The sequence below is a fragment of the Hippocampus bargibanti genome, linkage group LG08, assembly GCF_051943395.1.
Source record: "Hippocampus bargibanti isolate YZ-2025 linkage group LG08, ASM5194339v1, whole genome shotgun sequence".
Taxonomy (NCBI): domain Eukaryota; kingdom Metazoa; phylum Chordata; class Actinopteri; order Syngnathiformes; family Syngnathidae; genus Hippocampus; species Hippocampus bargibanti.
The window spans coordinates 6,999,058-7,020,899 of record NC_142741.1 but is presented as its reverse complement, the minus strand read 5'-3'; the positions used below and the strand labels follow the sequence as shown (position 1 = coordinate 7,020,899).

General features: G+C 38.4%; 1 protein-coding gene across 5 annotated transcripts in view; it reads right to left on the bottom strand.

Annotated features, from left to right (window-relative positions):
- The window catches only part of LOC148894478 (histone deacetylase 4-like), a 120,620-nt gene that overhangs the window by 52,806 nt on the left and 45,972 nt on the right, over positions 1-21,842 (bottom strand). For 3 of the 5 annotated variants that reach the window (XM_089002599.1, XM_089002600.1, XM_089002598.1), the window contains 5 exons: positions 12,122-12,325; positions 11,895-12,040; positions 8,815-8,974; positions 5,886-6,006; positions 3,445-3,563 (listed from right to left, as the gene is read on the bottom strand). In XM_089002599.1, the coding sequence (XP_088858725.1) occupies positions 3,445-3,563; positions 5,886-6,006; positions 8,815-8,974; positions 11,895-12,040; positions 12,122-12,263 (688 nt within the window). In that variant the 5' untranslated portion in view covers positions 12,264-12,325. Of the gene's footprint in view, positions 1-3,444; positions 3,564-5,885; positions 6,007-8,814; positions 8,975-11,894; positions 12,041-12,121; positions 12,326-16,434; positions 16,799-21,842 lie in introns of those variants that run through there. The other 2 variants (XM_089002597.1, XM_089002596.1) reach the window with 2 other exon arrangements.

Here is a 21,842-nt window from a genome sequence, read left to right as displayed (position 1 = left end):
TACAAACACATGAGGGGGACATTCACAACTTATAATTCTACCTCGATTAGATGCTCAGAGCTTTAATACCGCAACAAGGAACAAGGAAATTGCCTCCATTAAACAAAACATATTGACCGATTGTCTGTTTTGGAAGGACTGTGCGTCCCGCTGGCGTCACGTGGCTTGAGTCCTGCGGATTCTTCGTAGAAAAAGCAGCAGCAAGATGTGTACCAATCAATCGCTTGACCCGAAACTCATCAGTCCAATTCCGAGAAATCGCAGCAGTACGCAGGTAATTGATTTCCACAATGTGGATTTTGTCTCTGGCACATTTTTTTCTTAAGTTACTACGACTGTTCTCGCCTTGAAGCGTTTATGGTGTTGATATGATATTTTCTTTTAAGCTAACAATAACAAATATAAGCGCCTTTTAAAACTCTCAAAGTCACTTTACAGTCACAGGATACATTTTCCTGTGGGTGAGCAGCGGCAGCCACACGCGGCAGCCACACGCGGCAGCCACACGCGCCAGCGTAAACTCAACCCGGAAGTAACTCAAATAGATAGAAATCTATCCAGCTACCTAATAGATAGATAGATAGATAGTTAGCTAGATAGCTATTCATCTAATAGATAACTAGCCAGATAGCTAGCTAGATAGATAGTAAATAGATCGCAAATAGATTGCTCCCTAGCCAGATGGATAGATATCTAGCTAGATAGATAGCCATACAGCTAATAGATAACTAGCTAGCTAGCCAGCTAGATCGTAAATAGATAGGAAATAGATAGCTAACTAGCCAGATAGATAGATATCTAGCTAGCTAGCCATACAGCTAATAGCTAGCTAGATAGATAGCTAGACCGCTAGATAGCAAATAGATAATAATAATCATATTTATAATATTATAATTATTTCAAGCGCCTTTCAAAGCTCTCAAGGACACTTTACAGTCACAGACAAGCAGATAGCAAATAGATAGCTAGCTAGCTAGCAAACGAAAAAGAAGTGAACAAAAAAGAAGTGAAGAGAGGAAAAAAGAAAGAAAAATAAAGTTAAGAGAAAAGACAAAAAGCTAAATGGAACAAAAGAAAGCTAAAGAGAGAAAAAAGACAAAAAAGGCACATTTGAACAGCGTGACAAAATGGCCGCCGCGGGAAAAAAGGGAAGAGCAGTGGCCCCCAAGAGTTTACTGAATGCGTCTAGCAGTCGGTCATATTCCAGCGTCAAGTTGGCGGCTTGTTTCTTCACGGCCGAAACGTCTCCGTCGCCTTTAGCATGTTAGCTACACTAGTTAGGATTGTTTGGCTTACTCAATGAATTAATCAAGTGAAACTAAATGTGAACCAACCAACTGTCATGATCTGGTTGGCGACCAACGGGGGGCGCTGTCGGCCCCGCCTGCACTGGTGTTGGTCGTTTCCAATCAGTGAAACTCACAAGGACCCCCGGCACGACCATTCGGGGTCGGGTAATTGTTGTTGAATGTCATTGTTGTTTGATGCACTGTTGTATGATGTTGAACGTATTGTTGTTGTTGTATGCAATTGTAGGCATTGTGTGCAGTGCATGTGTTTCTTTAACCTTGGCGGACTTTTAATCTTGGTTTTCTTTTGATACTTTGTATTTTTTCTGTTCAGATGATTTTGATGTTTTAGATGTTGTTCCTGCTGACTTTATTTTAATACAGTTTAGCAAACACAACCTCCTGCTCCCTCCTGCCTGCTTTTTGGGATCCGCACCCGCCATCACCACCTTGCAAAAACGTGACACCAACATTCAAGAACAGTGGCGTAGTAGGCCTGCATTTTCATCAAACTCAAAGCCGGGCCACGGCAACGTGATGTCGTTTGGTTTTGAAGGAAACGGTTAGCCACAAAGCTAATTTTGCGTTCAGGTTCGTTTGTGAATATTCCATCGCGCGAACGCGGTCGTTACTGATTGTTGAAATCAGCCCCGGCAGAAGTCATTTTATCAATGAGTGACATAGAAATATCAAACGTGGGCACGCGTGAGTGTGCGACAGCAAAACCGAGAGCGCGGCGGCGTCGTCCACGTTAGTCAGACGGACTTCCTGGAACGGCATTCAAAGTGCTTCTCTGTTTGCTCAGAGGCGGTATTGCAAAGCCTCTCACAGGAATGGGACAATGCGCGCCTGTTGCCCCTTTTTTGCTGCATGTCTGAGCTCACCAGACAGAAAATAATTCTGCGCATATCTATAATTCATATCGACGTGGCTAAAATGGGTCATCACTGGGGGTTTGTTGGGGTGAAAGAATGAAAAAAAACCTAGCGTCATGCGCGTCATCGGTTGATTACCTATGGCGGCAATTTGTTATCCTGACGGATTCATACTCGCAACTTCTGTACATTTCAAATACGAATGCTAACTCACTGAAAGCCATTCTCAAAGCAGCATAAAAAAACACCAACAAGACAGTAACACCTAACAATACAAGCGCTTAACCTATCAAAAGACATGCTAATGTTCTAGCTAATTGAAACAGATGCTAGCTAGCAACATTTCCATGACCGTGTGCTTGTATTTGCTAGCATGTAACGTGGACACGCTAAGGCACAGAATTTGATTATAGATTTTTTTAGGGTTCTTTATTTTAAACACTAGCAGAAAATGAGTTTTTCTGACCCAAAAAACTTTTATTATGTTGAAATATTTTGCTTCTGCAAAGTAGTTCTGTGGCTTACATTAGCTATCTGGCTATCTATTAGCTATCTATCCAGATAGCTAGCTAGTTAGCTTGACTAGCTAGCTAGTTAGCTGGCTATCTGTTAGGTATCTATTAGCTAGCTATCTGGCTATCTATTAGATATCTATTAGCTAGCTAGCTTACTATTTATTAGCTATCTATTAGCTAGCTGGTGAGCTAGCTGGCTGTCTATTAGTTATCTATCCAGCGAGCTAGCTGATTAACTGGCTATCTATTAGCTAGCTAGCTGGCTATCTATTAGCTATCTAATAGCTAGCTAGCTGTTTATTTATTTGAGTTACTCCGGGTTGAGTGAACGCTGGCGCGTGTGGCTGCCGTTGCTCACCCACAGAAGAACTTATCCAGTGACTGTAAAGTAACCTTGAGAGTTTTGAAAGGTGCTTTTTAAATTAAATGTATTATTATTATTATTATTATTATTATTATTATTATTATTATTATTATTATTATTATTATTATTATTATTATTTATTGTTTGGCAAAGGTAAGCTGAATAACTTCAGAACCTAGCGTGGATATTTGTTTACCCATGTGGGATTAACATCAATTTACGCGAGTTTGTTGTTTAAACTAATATGCTGCTAGCTCATGCTCTTCCAGAGGGGGTTGGTTGGGGTGAAAGAATGAAAAAAAAAAAAACTAGCGTCATGCGTGACAGCGGCGTTCCTCGCTCCCCTGTCGAGGCACCGTTCATCGCGACCGTGCGGACAGACGTAGCTCTGAATTCCTTACCAGTTTTGCGGAGTGGGAAGTCATCTTTTGAGTCGTACGTGCCCAGCATTGCGTGGTGGTAAGCGGACATCATCGCTTGAGGAGGGGAGCTTTGATCCAGTGAACTGTGTTGGGTTTTCCTAGAGGGCGAGAAGGGGGGGGGGGGGTTAAAGATAAATAGTACACATTTTTTTAAGATGAGTTTGGTACAAAATTTTAAAGCTCAGTTCATGTGTTTGATTACATTTGCCAATAATTGAGAATGTTAAACAATCAGATGTGTGAGGAACATCTTCACATCCAGACGCCCGCAGAGATAAGAAAGAAAATTACAAATGATGGTTTATTTATTTATTTATTTATGTATTTATTTATCTATCACATTTTTATTTGTTTATTTATTTATTCACTCATTCACTTCTTTATTTAAATACATAAAATATTTAATTATTTATTTATCTATGTAGCTGTTTATCTATTTATTTAAATATTAACTCATGTACGTACCCATTCATCTATCTATCTATCTATCTATCTATCTATCTATCTATCTATCTATCTATCTATCTATCTATCTATCTATCTATCTATCAACTCATTCACGCACATCTATCAACTCATTCACGTACTCGTTCACTGATTTATTCACTTATTTATCTATCTGTATGTTTATCTATTTATTTAATTATTAACTCATTCGCTTACTTGTTCACTTATTTATTTAGATACCCATTATTTATTTCACCCTATTTATGTATTTATTTATCTGTTTATCTATTTATGTTTATCTATTTATCTAGCTATTTATTTACTTAGTTATTTACTTACTCACTTATTTATTCACTTATCTATCTGTTTATCTATTTATCTATATTATATATATATATATATATATATATATATATATATATATATATATATATATATATATATATATATATATATATATATATATTTATTTATACACCTATTATTTGTTTTCAATTTATTTATTTATTTATTTATTTATCTTTGTATCTATTTATCTATCCATTTATCTGTTTATCTATTCATTTAGTTATTTACTCATCCACTTATTTACCCATTTTTTTATGTATTTATTTATTTATGGATTTATTTCCCCATTTATTTATCTATTTATTTATTTGTATATAAACATGGTGTCATTCCCCTGCTAGCTTTTCTCAAGATGCTATCAATCGAAATATCCGAGAGATTCAGCATGTCAACCGGAACGGCTTGAAAGTGCCATAAAACGGCACATTGCAATTCACACGACCAAAGGAAAAACAGCCGTGGGAGCCTCGCCGATCAACTTGTCATCTTGATTCTCTCAAGTGATGTGCGCACATCCGCCAAGCGACAAAGAAAGCTTGTCTGCATCGGAAAGGTCAAATCGGAGCATTTTCAACGCCGGTGTGGGCGGCGTGGACACAAAAGGCATCGCAATGAGAGCTGAGGCCAACCAAACTCAAATGGCCAACTTACGCCTCAAAACAGCACGGCAAAACGTCACAGGCATGTTAGAGAAAAGAAAGAAAGCATTTTCTCAAACACCCACGTTGGCAAACTTGCCCTTTAACCCATTCACTGCCATTCACAAATTGATTCTGGAATTTAAAGTATGACGTGCAGCACAATTTGTTCGGGTTTTGCCTGTTCTTGCAGGGGTGACAATAAAGCGCTGGTCAGACCTCTGGCAACGTTTTTCCCTTGCACAAGGGGGTAGCATTTGCCTTTTTTCCATGTTAGCGCATTTCGCAGCTGTTGTTCGAGGTCTATATAAACCAATATGTATGTATTGTATTGTGTTTTGGACATATGCCCCCATTTCAAGCTCATATAACTTCAGACCCATATAATTTAGGAATTAACTTTTTTTTTTGAATTTTGAATTTTTTTATTGAATGTTTAAGTAGTCCTAAAACTCAATATTCTGTGGGTCCTAAAATTTGAGTCACAATGACATTTTTGCACGTCTGGCAGTGAATGAGTTAAAAAACAAAATCAGCTTTCAATCAGTGAGTGACATCATCAAAAATTAAACTATTCTCAAAGGCGAGCAGCAACATTGCATTGCAGATGAACAAAGTACAGTAAAGTCTCGTTATATCGATATTCTCGGGAGTCGGAAAAAATATCGATATAACCGGACTATCGATATATCCGATCCTGCGGCATGTAAATTTTCTCCTTGTGCTCATAGAAATAGTATCGTAATAAGCAGTACTATCGATATAACCGATATAGATATGACGAGACTTTACTGAAGGCGCAGTGTTCATGCGTGTACATCAAAGCCATCAAATCCAAATGACATCGCGACTGCAACAAACTCAGCTAACGACCAATCACGGCTCACGGGGCTTTTTTTGCTGAACCCCGATAGGTCGTTCGCCGAGCCGTGAAGAACCGACATTGGACTGAGCAAAAAGAAAAGACATCCAAAGGTGGCTACTCACCCATACCAGTAGCGAGGATCGTTGGACAGGCAGTGGTTGAAGTTTCGCTGCGCCAAAGCTTTCTTCTTGTTCAGGACAAATTCTTGAAGTCGCATCTTCACCTCGGTGCTGGCCACCGCGCCTGAAACAGGAAAATGAAACGGAGCTCAGCACCAATATCCATCCATCCATTTTCTGCCGGTTACTCGAGATCGGGTCGCATTCAGGAAGCATCCTAATCCGAAGCCTGAGCCACCTCATCTGGCTCCTCTTCTATGTGGAGGAGAAGCGAGTCCAACACTTCACCAGGGAGGCATCCAGGAGGCATCCTAATCAGATGCCTGAGCCACCTCATCTGGCTTCTCTTCTATGTGGAAGAGAAGCAGGTCGAAAACATGACCAGGGAGGCGTCCAGGAGGCACCCTAATCAAATGCCCGAGCCACCTCATCTGGCTTCTCTTCTATGTGGAAGAAAAGCAGGTCGAAAACATGACCAGGGAGGCGTCCAGGAGGCACCCTAATCAGATGCCCGAGCCACCTCATCTGGCTCATTTTCTACATGGAGGAGAAGCGGGTCGAACAGCTCTCCAGGGAGGCATCCAAGGGGAATCCTAATCAGATGCCCGAACCACTTCATCTTGCTCCTCTTCTATGTGGAGGAGAAGCAGGTCAAACACCACACCAGGGAGGCGTCCAGGAGGAATCCTAATCAGATTCCCGAGCCACCTCAGCTGGCTCCTCATCTATGTGGAGGAGAAGCGGGTTGAACACTTCACCAGGGAGGCGTCTAGGGGGCACCCTAATCCGATGCCCGAGCCACCTCATCTGGCTCATTTTCTATGTGGAGGAGAAGCGGGTCGAACAGCTCTCCAGGGAGGCATCCACAGGGAATCCTAATCAGATGTCAGAGCCACCTCATCCATTTTTTGCTGTTGTTAATCCAAGTTGGCTCAATGACATTTTCAATCAGTCGCTATTACCATATTTTCCCGTGTATAAGGCGCGCCCAAAAGCCTTGATTTTCTTCAAAAGATGACCCTGCGCCTTATACACCGCTGTGCCTTACATGTGAACTAATATTGAGCCACAACAGGTCTATTTGTAAAACTTACCGGTGTGCTTCATAGATGGAAAAACTTTCATTCATATTATATTCCCGTGCACCTTATACACCGGAAAATACGGTATCCAAAAATAGGTTATGTATGACTCATCGTCTGTGTAAGCTCTCAGTCGTACAGGAGTGATCCATCGATGAGAAGGTTTCTTTAGCCGTCATCTGTACTTCTTTGAAGGTGTCGGACGTTTCGCTTCTTATCCAAGAGGCTTCGTCAGCGAACTAAAATCTTTTGCTGGTAGTTTTGGCCCTATATATATATATCCCTACTGTCCAGACGTGGCGGTGCCGGACTCTGCTATGATTGGTTCCTGCTTTCAGGTTGGGGGGAGCAGAGGACTACTCCCTGCGGCTACACTGATTACTTCTATTGTTCTGACTTATTACTTCTATTATCCTGCCTGAGTATGGGGTCTACGACTGGCCTGATTGCCCCATTTGATCTGGTATCACCTCATCAGCATAACTAAGCCTATGTTGCCTTAGAAGTCGGTTGTAGGAACAATCCAAATTGAACCTCACCCCACCATGGCGATTTAGTGAAGGGTTTCGCTGTTTTATGAAAATAGCTTCAGTTTTTTTTGACAACGATACTAGTGCAGCGTGTTCTACCGGAAACAAATTCCTTGTGTGTTCTTCATACTTGGCAATAAAGATGATTCTGATTCTGATTCTGATGATTCTGATTCTGATTTACTCCCCTTTCAAACCATGTATTTTCTTTTACTAAGATTTTAACCTCATTGTCGTCAACTGAGTGGTTGTTAGCTTTTAGTTGCATATGTACTGCAGATTGAGTCCTACTAGTATTATCCCTGCAATGATCTTTTTTTGAGAATTTGTTGAGTCTCCCCAATGTATTGCTCTTTACAATTTTCATTTTTACAATGGATTGAATAAACTATATTACTTTGTTTTTCATTTGGCAGCCGATCTTTTGGATGCACTAATTTTTGCCTTAAAGTGTGTGAGTTACACTTTAAAGGACAACCAACACCATTTTTTTTGTTTCTTAACTGACATCAGAAAAACGTTTTATAGCATCTAAAATACCCAAAACACGCAGGCTGATATTTTCAGTCAAATGCAAAACACCAATAAGAATCTGTGAAAGTGTCCCAAAACTACTTCAAAATGACCCGGGAAATGGCGAGTTTCAGAAGGTCCCGCCCCCTTGCTCTAGAATGCTTTCTTGTTACTCATCCAGTTATGAATATCATTCAAATAGTTCTGAAGAGGAAAGCATAAATGTTTGCAATCGATTAAAGAAGTCCTTCCGGATCAATTTGAGCCGTCAGTATTCCAGAAAATGCACAAGAGGGCGCCCAAGCTCCGTTGGAAATGGGCTGATATGTCGGCTGGGAATTTGTGTCAACTAGTATCAAATAGTAGTTTTGGTGCAACACACAATGATTCACCATCGCGTTATTTATATTTTCCTTCTAATTTCGCTCGATCAACACGAAGTTTTCAAACCAAACAAACACCCAAAATGCATTGTGTGTCGCTTTCGCGGTCAGGGGCGTTCCTGACGTGACGTCACGACAAGAATTGTCACCAACTTGAAAACACGACTTCCTGAATATTCAGCGCGAGTCTTAAAACGTAAAATATGGCTATATGTGGTGGAATCTTTGTAAAATACGCTCAGTAGAAGTGATTTCAAGTGATTTTACAAATTATGGACACAACTTGTCCAGGGGCGTCGGTTGTCCTTTAATGTGTATTTATTATTTTTGTTACTTTTTTTTATGTATTCATCGGTGTGACTCATCAAAAAAAAAAAAAAAAAAAAAAAAAAACTTGTGTTCCCCCAAACGCGGACTCACTCACTTTCTTGTCCGCGTTCTTTGTTTTTGAGCTGCAATAGTTTGTGTTCGCGGTGCTGCTTCTCTAACTGCTGCTCGTTGCGCCGCTGCCGTTGCTGCTCCACCTTCCTCTGGTGCTCCAGCAGCTCCTGCTGATGTTTCAACGTCATTAAATCCTGTTGATGCTGTCAGAGGCAGAAAGAGACCACGGTTTAATCTGAGGAGTTATGTCATGTGAGGGGGGGGGGGGTTGGGGGGACGACGACGAATGATGCAAGGATTATGTATTGGGATGAAGTTAGAGGAGGGTGGGGTCAGGTGGGGAAACAACGGTGACATCTGCCTCCAGCTGTCACTGCAAAAGCAACGCATAAAATTGCGCGATGTTGATGTTAAACAAGTGATTCTAAGAATTTATCGATGAATTAGTTAACGTATTTTCTGGTGTATAAGGTGCACCGGAGTATAAAAAGTCAAAGTCAAAGTCAAAGTCAGCTTTATTGTCAAATATGCTAATATGCATGACATATAGCACAGATGAAATTACTGTCCTCTCGGACCCAGCATGCAAGGCACTTATAATTACCTTAATAAGGCGCACCCCCAATGAATGGGGTATTTTCAAAATGTTTACATATATAAGGCGGACCGGACTATAAGAAAAAATATCCTGTGACCATGACTGTAAAGTGTCCTTGAGAGTTTTGAAAGGTGCTTTTAAATGAAATATATTACTATTATTATTACTATTATTATTATTATTATTATTATTATTATTATTATTATTATTATTATAAGGCGCACCTTCAATGAATGAAAAAAAAGTTGTCCAAATACAGTGAGACCTCAACTTACAAACACCTTATCTTACAAACTTTTCGTCTTACAAACGTCAAATATCTGAAACTTAAACCTTATAATAAGCACTATTTTCATAATACACACCCACCACGGCTGGCGGAGTGATCTTCGGCGGGAGCACACGACCGAACAGCACCAGAGGTTAAGTTACCAACATTCCTTATGGAAGGAGACTCTCCTTCCATAAGCCATCAACGACCATCAAAAAGGTAAATAAAACTTTATTTTACAGCACAGTTTATTTCTTTAATTACAGGCCTCTCTTTCCAAACAGCAATTCCCTTTGACCTTCGACCTCCAACGTCATTCCATCAAGCCATCAATGACCATCACAAATGTAAATAAAGTGGCTTTATGATACAATGCAGTGTATTTCTTTCATTACAATACAATAGCACATTTATTATACATAGAATAAGGTATGTTTTGTGTAGTTTTAAGGCTTATTTAGTTGAAAAGTATATTTTATGGAAACCCGGGAACGGATTATTCCCATTTTAATGGTTTCCTATGGGAATTTTTTTTTTCGAGATACACACTTTTCGCCTTACACACTCTGTCTGGGAACCAATTAAGTTCGTAAGTTGAGGTCTCACTGTATAATATCGTATTTTCCGGTGTATAAGGCACACCCCCAATGAATGGTGTATTTTCAAACATTTGTTCAAATATCGATATAACCGGGACTATCGATATATCCGACCCTGTTTGCATGTAATTTTCTCCGTGCGTGCATAGAAATAGTATCGATATAACCGGGACTATCGATATATCCGATATCGATATAACGAGACTTTACTGTACCATATTTTCCGGTGTATAAGGTGAACCCCAAATGAATAGTGTATTTTCAAACGTTTTCCATATATAAGGGTCACCGGAATTGTTTTTATTTTTCTAAATCAATCAAACGATCGGTCTTTTGAACTGTCTCTTTTTCAGATTTTACATTTGTGTTTTTTGGGGAATGGATGGGTGGTGTATGGGTTTTGATTCATTGCGTCACTTGTGGCTTGAAGACCTTTGAACAAGCATCTGCCGCGATGACGTCATCTCGGATGTTTACTTTTGTCAAGTGGTCAATCTTTTTCTTTTTCTTTTGGAGGCTAAGGGCATCGCCAAGACTGCAAACTTTATACGCTTAATGATAGGCGGATTTGTTGTCGCTAATGAAATTAGCATGATTTTGGCATTAGTTTAGCACGGGAATTAAAGAAAAATAATAATAATAAGAAGAAAAATAAGAAAAAGTCTGAACGGGAACATCTTCTGGTTTATGCCACCATAATAGCACACATTTCAGGTATCTAGCTGGCTATCTAGCTCGCTAGCTATTTTCTGTATCTTAGCTATCTAAGCTATCTAACTAGCTGGCTATCTAGCTTGCTAGCAAGCTATTTTCTGTCTATTAGCTATCTAGCTAACCAGCTGGCTATCTAGCTGGCTATCTATTTGCTGTCTAACTAACTAGCTGGCTATCTAACTAGGTAGCTATTGTGTCTATTAGCTATCTAACTAACTGGCTGGCAAGCTAGATATATATATATATATATATATATATATATATATATATATATATATATATATATATATATATATATATATATATATATATATATATATATATATATATATATATATATATATATATACAGTAAAGTCTCGTTATATCGATATCGGATATATCGATAGTCCCGGTTATATCGATACTATTTCTATGCACGCACGGAGAAAATTACATGCAAACAGGGTCGGATATATCGATAGTCCCGGTTATATCGATATTTTTTCGGACTCCCTTGAATATCGATATAACGAGACTTTACTGTATATATATATATATATATATATATATAAGCAAGGAATCTATTAGCTATCTATATGGCTAGCTATCTAGCTAGCTATCTAACTAGCTAGCTGTTTGAGTTAATCAGGGTTGAGTGAATGCTGGAGCGTGTGGCTGCCGCCACTCACCCACAGAAAACGTTATCCTGCGACTGTAAAGCGACCTTGAGAATTTTGAAAGGCACATAAATTATAAATGCAATTTATTATTATTATTATTATTGTTATTGTTATCATTATTATCGTTATCATTATCGTTATCGTTGTCATCATATTATTATTATTATTATTGTTATTATTGATATTGTTATCATTATTATCGTTATCATTATCATTGTCATCATCATCATCGTATTATTATTATTATTATTATTATTATTATTATTATTGTAGCCTGACCTGGATATGATCGTGAAGTTGGGCTTCGTGTTGTCTGGACAGCTGCTCGTGCTGCCTCTGAAACTCGGCGATGAGTAGCTGCCTCTGGAGCTGCTGTTTGTGTTTAAGAGCCACCAGCTCCTGCTGCAGCTGCTGCTCTTGGTGGCCTGCAAAAAAAATAAAGTAAATCAGGTTCTGAAACCGCACGTAAATGGAGTCCTGATGGCTCGGGGATGAACGGTACTGACTAATGCAAGGCCCATCGCTGGGCTGGTTTGATGTGGGGCAAGCGGAGGGGGTGGGCGGCGAGGGATGTGGCTGGGGGACCAAAGCGTAGGGGCTCTGCTGTTGGTGGCGGTGGTGGTGGTGGTCAACCATCCGCAAGTCCATAGGGAGGATGGTCGCGGCCGTGGGTGGAACCGGCGCGGGCAGGGCTGCAGCGCTCACGTCAACTGGATCAAAAATGTAAAAAAAGAATAATATTGATAAAGGAGAATCGATAAAGAGATGATCCATAACCTGACTGACTTACGGCGAAAGATGAATAGTCTACATTTTTATTGTCGGAAATTAATACAGGAGGTCATGTGAAATGAAGAGACAAAAATATGTTTATGTATATTTTTTATGAAATTTAAGACAGATTCTTATCTTACAGACAGTGTATTGTCGGTGTTCAAATACCTGACATGTTTCAAATACACTGTCTGTAAGATAAAAATCTGTTTTAAATTAGATATCAGGTAGACAGGATGAACTTAATACAACTATATTTTTATTATTTATTTATTATGTGTGTATTTATTATTCATGTATTATTTATTTGTTATTTATGTATTGTTTATTTAATGTGTATTTATTATTTTTAATGCTTTTTATTTATGTATTTATTATTATTTATGTATTTATATTATGTATATTTATTTGTTATTGGTTTGTTACTTATTTATTTAGTATTTAGTGAGGAATTATTTATTGTGTATTTATTATTTTTGTATTATTTTTATTTGTGGATTATTTATTATTATTTATTATGTAGGTATTATTTATTTGTTATTCATGTATTCATAATTTCTGATTTATTTTTTAATTATTTATTTAGTATTTAGTTAATATTTGTTTATTGTTTATTTATTGTGTTTTTATTATTTTTGTATTTTTATTTATGTATTTATTTATTATCATTTATTATTTATATATTATTTATGTATTATGTCAGTAATACATAAATACATACAGTACATACGTACAGTACATACATAAGTACAGTACATACATACAGTAATAATTACTGTATGTATTTATTATTTACTTTTTGTTATTTATTTGTTACTTATTTATTTAGTATTTGGTTAATATTTATTTATTGTGTATTTATTTTTTTATTTATTTATTTATTTATTATCTATGTATTATTTATTTGTGTTAGTTATTTTGTATTTAGTTAATATTCATTTATTGTTTATGTATTGTGTATTTATTATTTTTTTATGTATTTATTTATTATTATTTATGTTATTTATGTATTATGTATTTATTGTTTATGTATTATTTGTTTTTTATTTATTTATTTGTTACTAAGTTATTTAGTATTTAGTTACGATTTTTTTGTTTATGTATGATTTATTTTATTTTAAAAATAAATTGCCGTTTTCATGTTTATTATGTTTGTTAAAGTCATTATAAGTGCGTTGCATGCTGGGTCCGAGAGGACAATACTTTCATCTGTGCTGTATGTCATGCATATTAGCATATTTGACAATAAAGCTGACTTTGACTTTATTTAGGCATTTTGAAAGAAAAAAGCAAAATTTGAAGTGCCAAAATTTCCCAACCTGACCAAATTAATTTAAACCCGTGTTTGGAAACGAGCTGCAGTTTTTTCTTGTATTTATTTTTTGTGTAAGCGCATTAGCCCCCCAAAAAAATCTAAAAATACATCATGCCGCTGTCCATCGACGTCAATCTTCTTTGTGTCATTTCGAAACAGCAAATCTGCCCTTTCGACCCGTCGGCCGTGTAGCGTAAACACCTTTCATTGACTCACCGACGCAAACACAATCGAGTAAAAAAAATACAAATAAAAAATATCAGGAAAATGCGCAGTTGACTTGAGTGATGAAATATGGCAGCCTAGAGCACAAACAATCGTACTCCGACATGAGTTTTGCAGTGGAGATTTGCTGACACGCATACACGGCTTACTGTCAGCGTGTGTGTGTGCACGTGTGTGCGTCTTTCACTTTTGAGTCCGATGCAGATTTGTTGTGTGCAGTTGTGAATTGCCGCTAAGGAGTGAGGAATAGTCGACCTGGCACAGACAAAAGCTATCTCGCTGGCTATCTATTGGCTGGCAATTAGCTAGCTGGCTAGATTTCTGACTATCTGGCTAGCTATCTGGCTGGTTATCTGGCGGGCTATCTATTAGCTCATTATTAGCTAGCTGATTAGCTTTCTATCTATTTGAGTTAGTCCGGGTTGAGTGAATGCTGGCGCGTGTGGCTGCCGCTGCTCACCCAGTGACTGTAAAGTGACCTTGAGAGTTTTGAAAGGCACTTAGAAATTCAATGTATTATTATTATTATTATTATTATAGTATTAGTATTATTATTATTATTATTATTATTATTATTATTATCATCAATATTATTATTATTATTATTACCAATAAGAAACACTCTGATGGTCACCATGATAACGGCAAGGATGGTAAGAGAACACCCCGGATTGGTCACCAATGCGCAACTAACACACACGCAGGTCCCCGAAATCTGCAAATTACACATTTTTCATTTGCAGCATCAACAATTACTAAACGTTTCAAAGCGGTCAGACTGAATCTCTGCAAATTTTGTTATCTAAACGCCAAGATTAAACCGGTGTGGGGATCGCCAGTGACATGGTTGGTCGTGGTTAGCATTTTGGGGAGGGAGGAAATTTGACACCCCGTCAACGGGACGGCGAGGAGAGAAGAAAGGGTGTGGCGGGCGGGACAAGACGTGCTGGTGCATCAGTGCGCTTAACTTGTCAAGGGCATGCTTGGGATCTTAATACAGGAGGTGGACTTATCTTTTTGGGGCGGTCCTTCAATTGGAATAGCCAACTAGCTAATTTCATCCTGAAATTGGAGTCACGACTAAAATGCTTAGTCATGACTAAAATGCTAAAAAAAAAAAAAAAAAAAAACAATGCCGGTAAAAGTCTCCTGTCTATCTGGTATCGTTTTCAAATTTAAAGTAAAAAATATTGACCGTTTTTGTGGTTTACATACGCCAATTTGACATTTTGGTTCGGACTTGTGTCGGACATGACACCTGTGATGTAAGGGGTTAGCCAGCTAGCTGAAGAGAAAGAGAGCTAGTTAGCTCGATCGCTAGATCGCTCGATTGCTAGATCGCTCGATCACTAGACAACTCGATCGCTAGATAGCTCGATCTCTAGCTAGCTTGATCGCTAGATAGTTCGATCACTAAATAGCTCAATCTAGATAGCTTGATAGATCGATTGCTAGCTCGCTCGCTCGCTAGCTAGGGAGCTCAGTAGTATGAGTTTTAGGACTACATAAATATTCAATACAGCGTTAGAAACCTTAGACACTCTCTTCATTCATGATACAAAAAGGGCTAATTCTTAAATTATATAGGTCAGGAGTTATATGAGCTTAAAATAAGGGTGGCTGTACAAAATACAATACAATATTCATTGATATAGCGCTTTGATATAGTGAAGTTGGAACAAAGCGCTAACATGGCAAATAGGGAAATACTACCCCTTGTAGAATAGAACAAAAAAATTGCCAGAGGCCATGGCCAGCGCTTTATCGGCACCCAAACATGAAAAAACAAAGCCCGAACAAATTCGGGAATGGCACTCTTTGTCATATTTTCTATTCCTGAATACATTTGTGAATGGCAGTGAATGACTTCATAAGAATTCATGGACAAGATATACAGGGTAATTAGCATCAGTCCGTGATCCTGATATTTTTAGGCCAGCAGAGAAGGCTTTGCAGGCTTTGACCGTCCGCCACCGATGCAAACTGAGAATCGAACCCACGAACCTGACAACTGCAAGGCGGAACTCAACCCTAATTCGCAGTGTTTGGCAAGAAAGAAATACATCTTTTTCCCGAACTTCTTTTTACGTAAATACCGAGGAAAAACAAACAGAACAGATGAATTTTCACTTTAAACTTGTGCACAAACATTTCAATCGGACTCGTGCCATCTGTTTCATTCACTGGAAAGGGCGCGCTGGGTCGTAAAAGGAGCGTCTCCGGATATTTCGGGACCGTTCCGAAAAAACACGCTCACTCGATTCAAATGAGCATGTCCGCACGGCGACCCCCCGCCCCCTCAACAGAGCGAGAAGAGGCCGGCGGTAAGACCGAAATCATGTAAAAAGAAACGCAGCGAACAAAAACTACGACTGTGGCAAAAAAGAAGCCCCAAGTCGGCATTGAGGCGCACAAGTCAACACCGGGATGTCCCGGTATGTTTTAGCGAGCGCTCCTAACATGCTTTGCATTGAATCCGGAACAATAACAAGAGGATCTTCTTACCCATCAGTTGCGCTTCCGCGAGGCAAACGTGACCATTAGCTGGGAGGCTTCAGACCTCCTATCCAACGACCCCACGTTCCCCCCTCTGAAAAATAAAAAGCCAAACTGCGAAGCAAAGTCCGCAAAAAAACAAAAACAAAAACACACACGCGCGCACACACAAGTGGCAAATGTTTTGTTGGTGGGGAGGGAAGTGAGGAAGGCGAGTGCTCGTTCGCCACTCCGAGTGTCTCGCGAGCGTCTCGGTTTTCCTTGACCGACGCGCGGACTGGCAAGGTGCTGCCCGACGGCTGCCTCGCTGTCCTCCCCTCCCTCCCTTCTACGCCTGCTTGCCACCCCCAACTCTCTCTCACTCTTGCTTCCTCTCTCTCTCTCTCTCTCGCTTTCTCTCTCTGTTACTATCTCTCTTGCTTGCTTTCTCTTTCTATCTCCCTCTCTCTCTCTCTCTCGTCCTCTCTCTCTTGCTTGCTTTCTCTCTCTCTCGTCCTCTCTCTCTTGCTTGCTTTCTCTCTCTCTCTCACTTTCTCTCTCTCTTGCTTTCTCTCTCGCCCTTTCTCTCCCTCGCCGTCTCTATTTGTTTTGCTTTCTCTCTCTCCATCTCTCTCACTTTCCCTCTGTTACTCTCTCTCTTGCTTGCTTTCTCTTTCTATCTCCCTCTCTCTCTCTCTCTCTCTCTCGCTTTCTCTCTCCCTCTCTCACTTTCTCTCTCTTTCTCTCCCTCGCCGTCTCTCTCTTTATTTGTTTTGCTTTCTCTCTCGCTCTCTCTCTCTCTCTCTCTCTCTCTCTCTCTGCTTTCTCTCCCTCTCTTGCTTGCCTTCTCTCTCTCTCTCTCTCTCCCACTTTCCCTCTCTGTCACTCTCTCTCTTGCTTGCTTTCTCTTTCTATCTTCCTCTCTCTCTCTCTCTCTCTCTCTCTCTCTCTCTCTCTCCCTTTCTCTCCCTCTCTCTCTCTCTCTCTCTCTCTCTCTCTCTCTCTCCCTCCCTCTCTCTCTCTCTCCCCATTCTCTGTAAGTGGAATATATAATGAAGACTTCTCTGTGTTTTGTTTAAGGATTTCGGAGGGGGGGTGCATGGGTTAGTAAAATAAATAAAACACGAAATCAATCAAAACGGAACGCTGCCAGTTGGCCTGACATCTCTGGTCTGGACACTCCCACAGTGTGTCAAAAAGTTTGAATTTGAAATGAACAGATGGCTGCCTGTCATTTTGCAATTAGAAATTGTAAGCAGTGTTGACGAAGAAGGCCTTGGTCGTGACGAAGCACCGGAAGCTAACCGTCGCCGCCGCAACCTCGCACATGAACACCACGTGCGTACGGTGCGGGATTTCCCCCTCTGTTGCTTAGCAACGCAACCGACGGCGACGACACGGTTGTCCTTCCGGTCAGGATTTTTTTTTTTTTTTTTTTGCGATAACAGCACCGATTTTGATCTGCCTATTTTCGGAGCTATTTTTGAAGTCCGAAGGTTTTCGACAAACATCCACGCAAACACCAGGCTACGGGGAAAAAAAGGGCGCCGTTATCAGCACCGCTGACGTCAAAGCCTTACCTAAAAAGCTTGATGACCTTGATAAGAGCGCGAATGGTGCGCAAAGACCCGTTTTCATTTTTAGAACACAAACGAGACCTGGCGGAGAGTCGCAGGGGGAGGACATTGACCCCACACGGCCAAAGAGATAGCAGGCAGACCGTGAGGGTAAACACTCGCGTATTGGGAAGCGAGGTCAAAGGTCAAGGCGGATTATCGATGCACCTTGAAAACTGTTGACATTTTCGGGGGATAAGTTTGTTCTTTTATTTTTCATGCGGTCACTAAAATCGATTTCTGATTTCAATTGTTTGTTTTATTCATTTTAAAGAATCGGGTGGCAGACCCACTTCACAGTGCAGAGGTCGCGAGTTGAAATCCCGCTCTGGCGCCTCTCTGTGTGGAGTTAGCATGTCCTGTCTTGGCCAGTGTGGTTTTTCTCCGGGTACTCCTGTTTGCCCCCACATTGCCAAAACATGCATGGCAGGTTGATTGAACACACCAAATTAAAAAGTGTGAGTGTGAGTGCAAATAGCTGTTTGTCTCTATGTGCCCTGCGATTGGCTGACAATCAGTTCAGGGTGTCCCCCATCTAGTACCCGAAGATGATTTTAAGATGAATTAATGAATGAATCGATGAATGAATGTTTCAAACTCAAGGCGACCGGTCAAATTCGGGTTCCCGAACCACCACATGAATGAACATCCAAAAGAGGACAAGTTGTCCAAATCAAGGCATGGGGGCTCAATATGGCCCGCCACATCTTATTATACGGCCCGCGAAAGCAAATCAAACACGTCAACTTCTGCGTTGTCTGCTAAAATGTCGACCAATATTAAATGTTATTGTAATTCATAAAAATGTTATATTAAAATTCTCATCTGGCATAAATAATTGACACATTGGAAGCCTTTTCTGGCCACCAAATCCGTCATTAACTCATTCACTGCCATTGCTGAATTTATTCGGGAATTGAAAATATGACATTCCGAATTTGTTCGAGTTTTGTTGTTTATTGCTTGGGTGCCGATAAAGCGCTGGTCAGACCTCTGACAATGTTTTTCCCTTTCGCAAGGGGGCAGCATTTCCCTTTTGTCCATGTTAGCGCTTTGTTCCTGCTTCAGCTGATGTTAAAGGGCTATATAAACCAATATGTATTTTATTGTATTTTGTACAGCCGCCCTCATTTCAAGGTCAGATAACTCCAGACTGATGTAATTTAGGAATTAACTGTTTTTTTTATGATTAAAGAAGACAGTCTCAGGTTACTTACGCTATATTAAATGTTTACATAGTCCTAAAACTCAATATTCTGTGGGTCCTGCAATTTGAGTGACAATGACAAAAACCCTGGCACTGGAGTGGACACATTTTGACACATAGTCTGGCAGTCAATGGGTTAAAGTAAGTAAGTAAAGGTGGAATAAACTGCGATTAAGTGACATTGAGAGTTTTGAAAGGCGCTTAAAATTGAAATATATTATTATTATGATTATGATGATGATGATGATTATTATTATAATTATTATTATTATTATCATTATCATTTTATTATAATCATTATTGTTATTATTTTTATTATTTTGTTATTATTAATATTAATTTATTATTATTATTATTATTATTATTTTATCATCATCATCATCATCATCATTTTATTATTATTATTATTATTATCATTATCATTATTATTATAATCATTTTATTATAATCATTTTATTATAATCATTTTATTACAATCATTTTATTATAAACATTATTGTTATCATTATTGTTATTTTATTTTGATTTGATTTTATTATGATGATGATGATGATGATTATTATTATTAATATTATTATTGACTTTTTTAACAACAAAGATGTGGCTTGTGCAGTGATCGGCATCGGCTGTCAGGAGAACCAGACGAGGCGATAAGTGAGCATATCCCGGCTAAATCTCTCATGTCGTTATCCGCATGAGACCCGGCGTGCGTGCATGCATGCATGCTCGAGTATTCAATAATGTATGTAGCATAATGATTTCAAGGCTTTTCAAGTACGCGGCGTGGCGGCCGGGCAGACAAAACCGATGAATAAATCATGGCCGGCCTCGGCCTGGTAACGTACGCGCAACACCAGGCGGCCTCGACGCCCTACCGGCTCAACCCGTAGGGTGAAAATAGGTCGAAAACGTCAACTTGGTTTTTCAGCCACCTTCGATGTATCTTTGTTTTTATCCGCCAGCAGACTATAAAGGGTGGGGGGGATTTTTTTCACCACCCCTGCCTCCAATCATATGACAAGATTCCCCCACCAAAAATGGGAGCTCCCGTGTTATTTATTATTCATTTGGGTTATTTATAATACACACGCACTCTTGTTGCAACATGCTAGTCAACCCCCTGTCCCCCATATATATTTTTTGCATGCTATCCCACTGAGACTTTTCAAAAATTTTAAGAAGAAAAACAAGAATTGCGACGGATACTCCACCCATCAATTGACGACGAAATCATCTTTTGATAAAGATATTAACTTCACGTTTTGTTCATTTCGTGACTAATGCCTGTTTTGGAATAACAAATAAATAAATAGGAACAACCCAAGATCTAAACAAACAAACAAATAAAATAAATGGATATATAACCAAATCTAATAAATAAATAAACCTAATAAATAAATAAATATGAACATCCAAATAAATAAAATAATAATAATAAATTAGACTGATAAATAAATCGATAAAAATAAATGGATGAATAAATACATCTAATAAAAAAATAAATATGAACAACCGAACAAATAAAGGAAAAAATGGATACAAATAAATTGATTGATAAATAAATTTAATAAAAAAATAAATATGAACATCCGAATAAATAAAGAAAAAATAATAATTACATGGATAAATCAATGGATAAAAATAAACTGATATAAATTAATCAAATAAATATGAATAAACCAAATGAAGAAAGAAATTAGCCGGATAAATAAATAAATTGATAAAAAAAGATACGTAAATAAATAAATAGATATGAACAACCAAATAAACAAAGAAATAAAAAGAAATAAACAAACAAAAAATAGACATATAAATAAATAAATAAATGGATAAAATACATAGATAAATAAAGCTAATAAATAAATAAATATAAACAACCGGAAATAAAGATGGATGAATAAATAAAAATATGGATAAACAAAAATAAATAAATAAATGAATGAATGAATAAATAAATAAATAAATAAAAACAACCGAATAACTAAAGAAATAAAAAAACAAAAAAATAGACGGATTAATAAATGGATAAAATAACTACATGAATAAATATATATATATATATACATCTAATAAATAAATAAATTAAATCAATAAATACACCAAATAAAAAAAACATAAATAGATTGATAAAAAAATTTAATAAAAAAATAAATACGAACTACCAAATACAGAAATAAACAAAAAATAGACAGATAAATAAATAAATAAATACATAAATAAACAAACATACAAACGAATAAATGCCTTTCTCTGAACAACTACAGTGTCGGGGGGAGGAGTATAACGAATAAGCATATGCGATTGTCCAAAGTATTCTGACATTGCATGTATACATGTTTTGCTGCATTGTTTTTGTTCATTAACATAACACTGCTACCTTGATGTGATGTCATGCTATCTACGCCATCACGTTGTAGCATTTCGTGAGCAGCACAGTTATGCTTTTTTTGCCCCCCGCCACCAAACATAATGTGTCTTTCTCTTGATTTGATGTTTTGTTTGACAGCAAACGTGAGAATTACTCGCACTGTCCACCAAACCCGTGCTAGTTGTTGACCATCACATTGATGGCTTTTTTTTGAAACCCCAAAACCGGCTGGGTTGAAAGCAGGCCA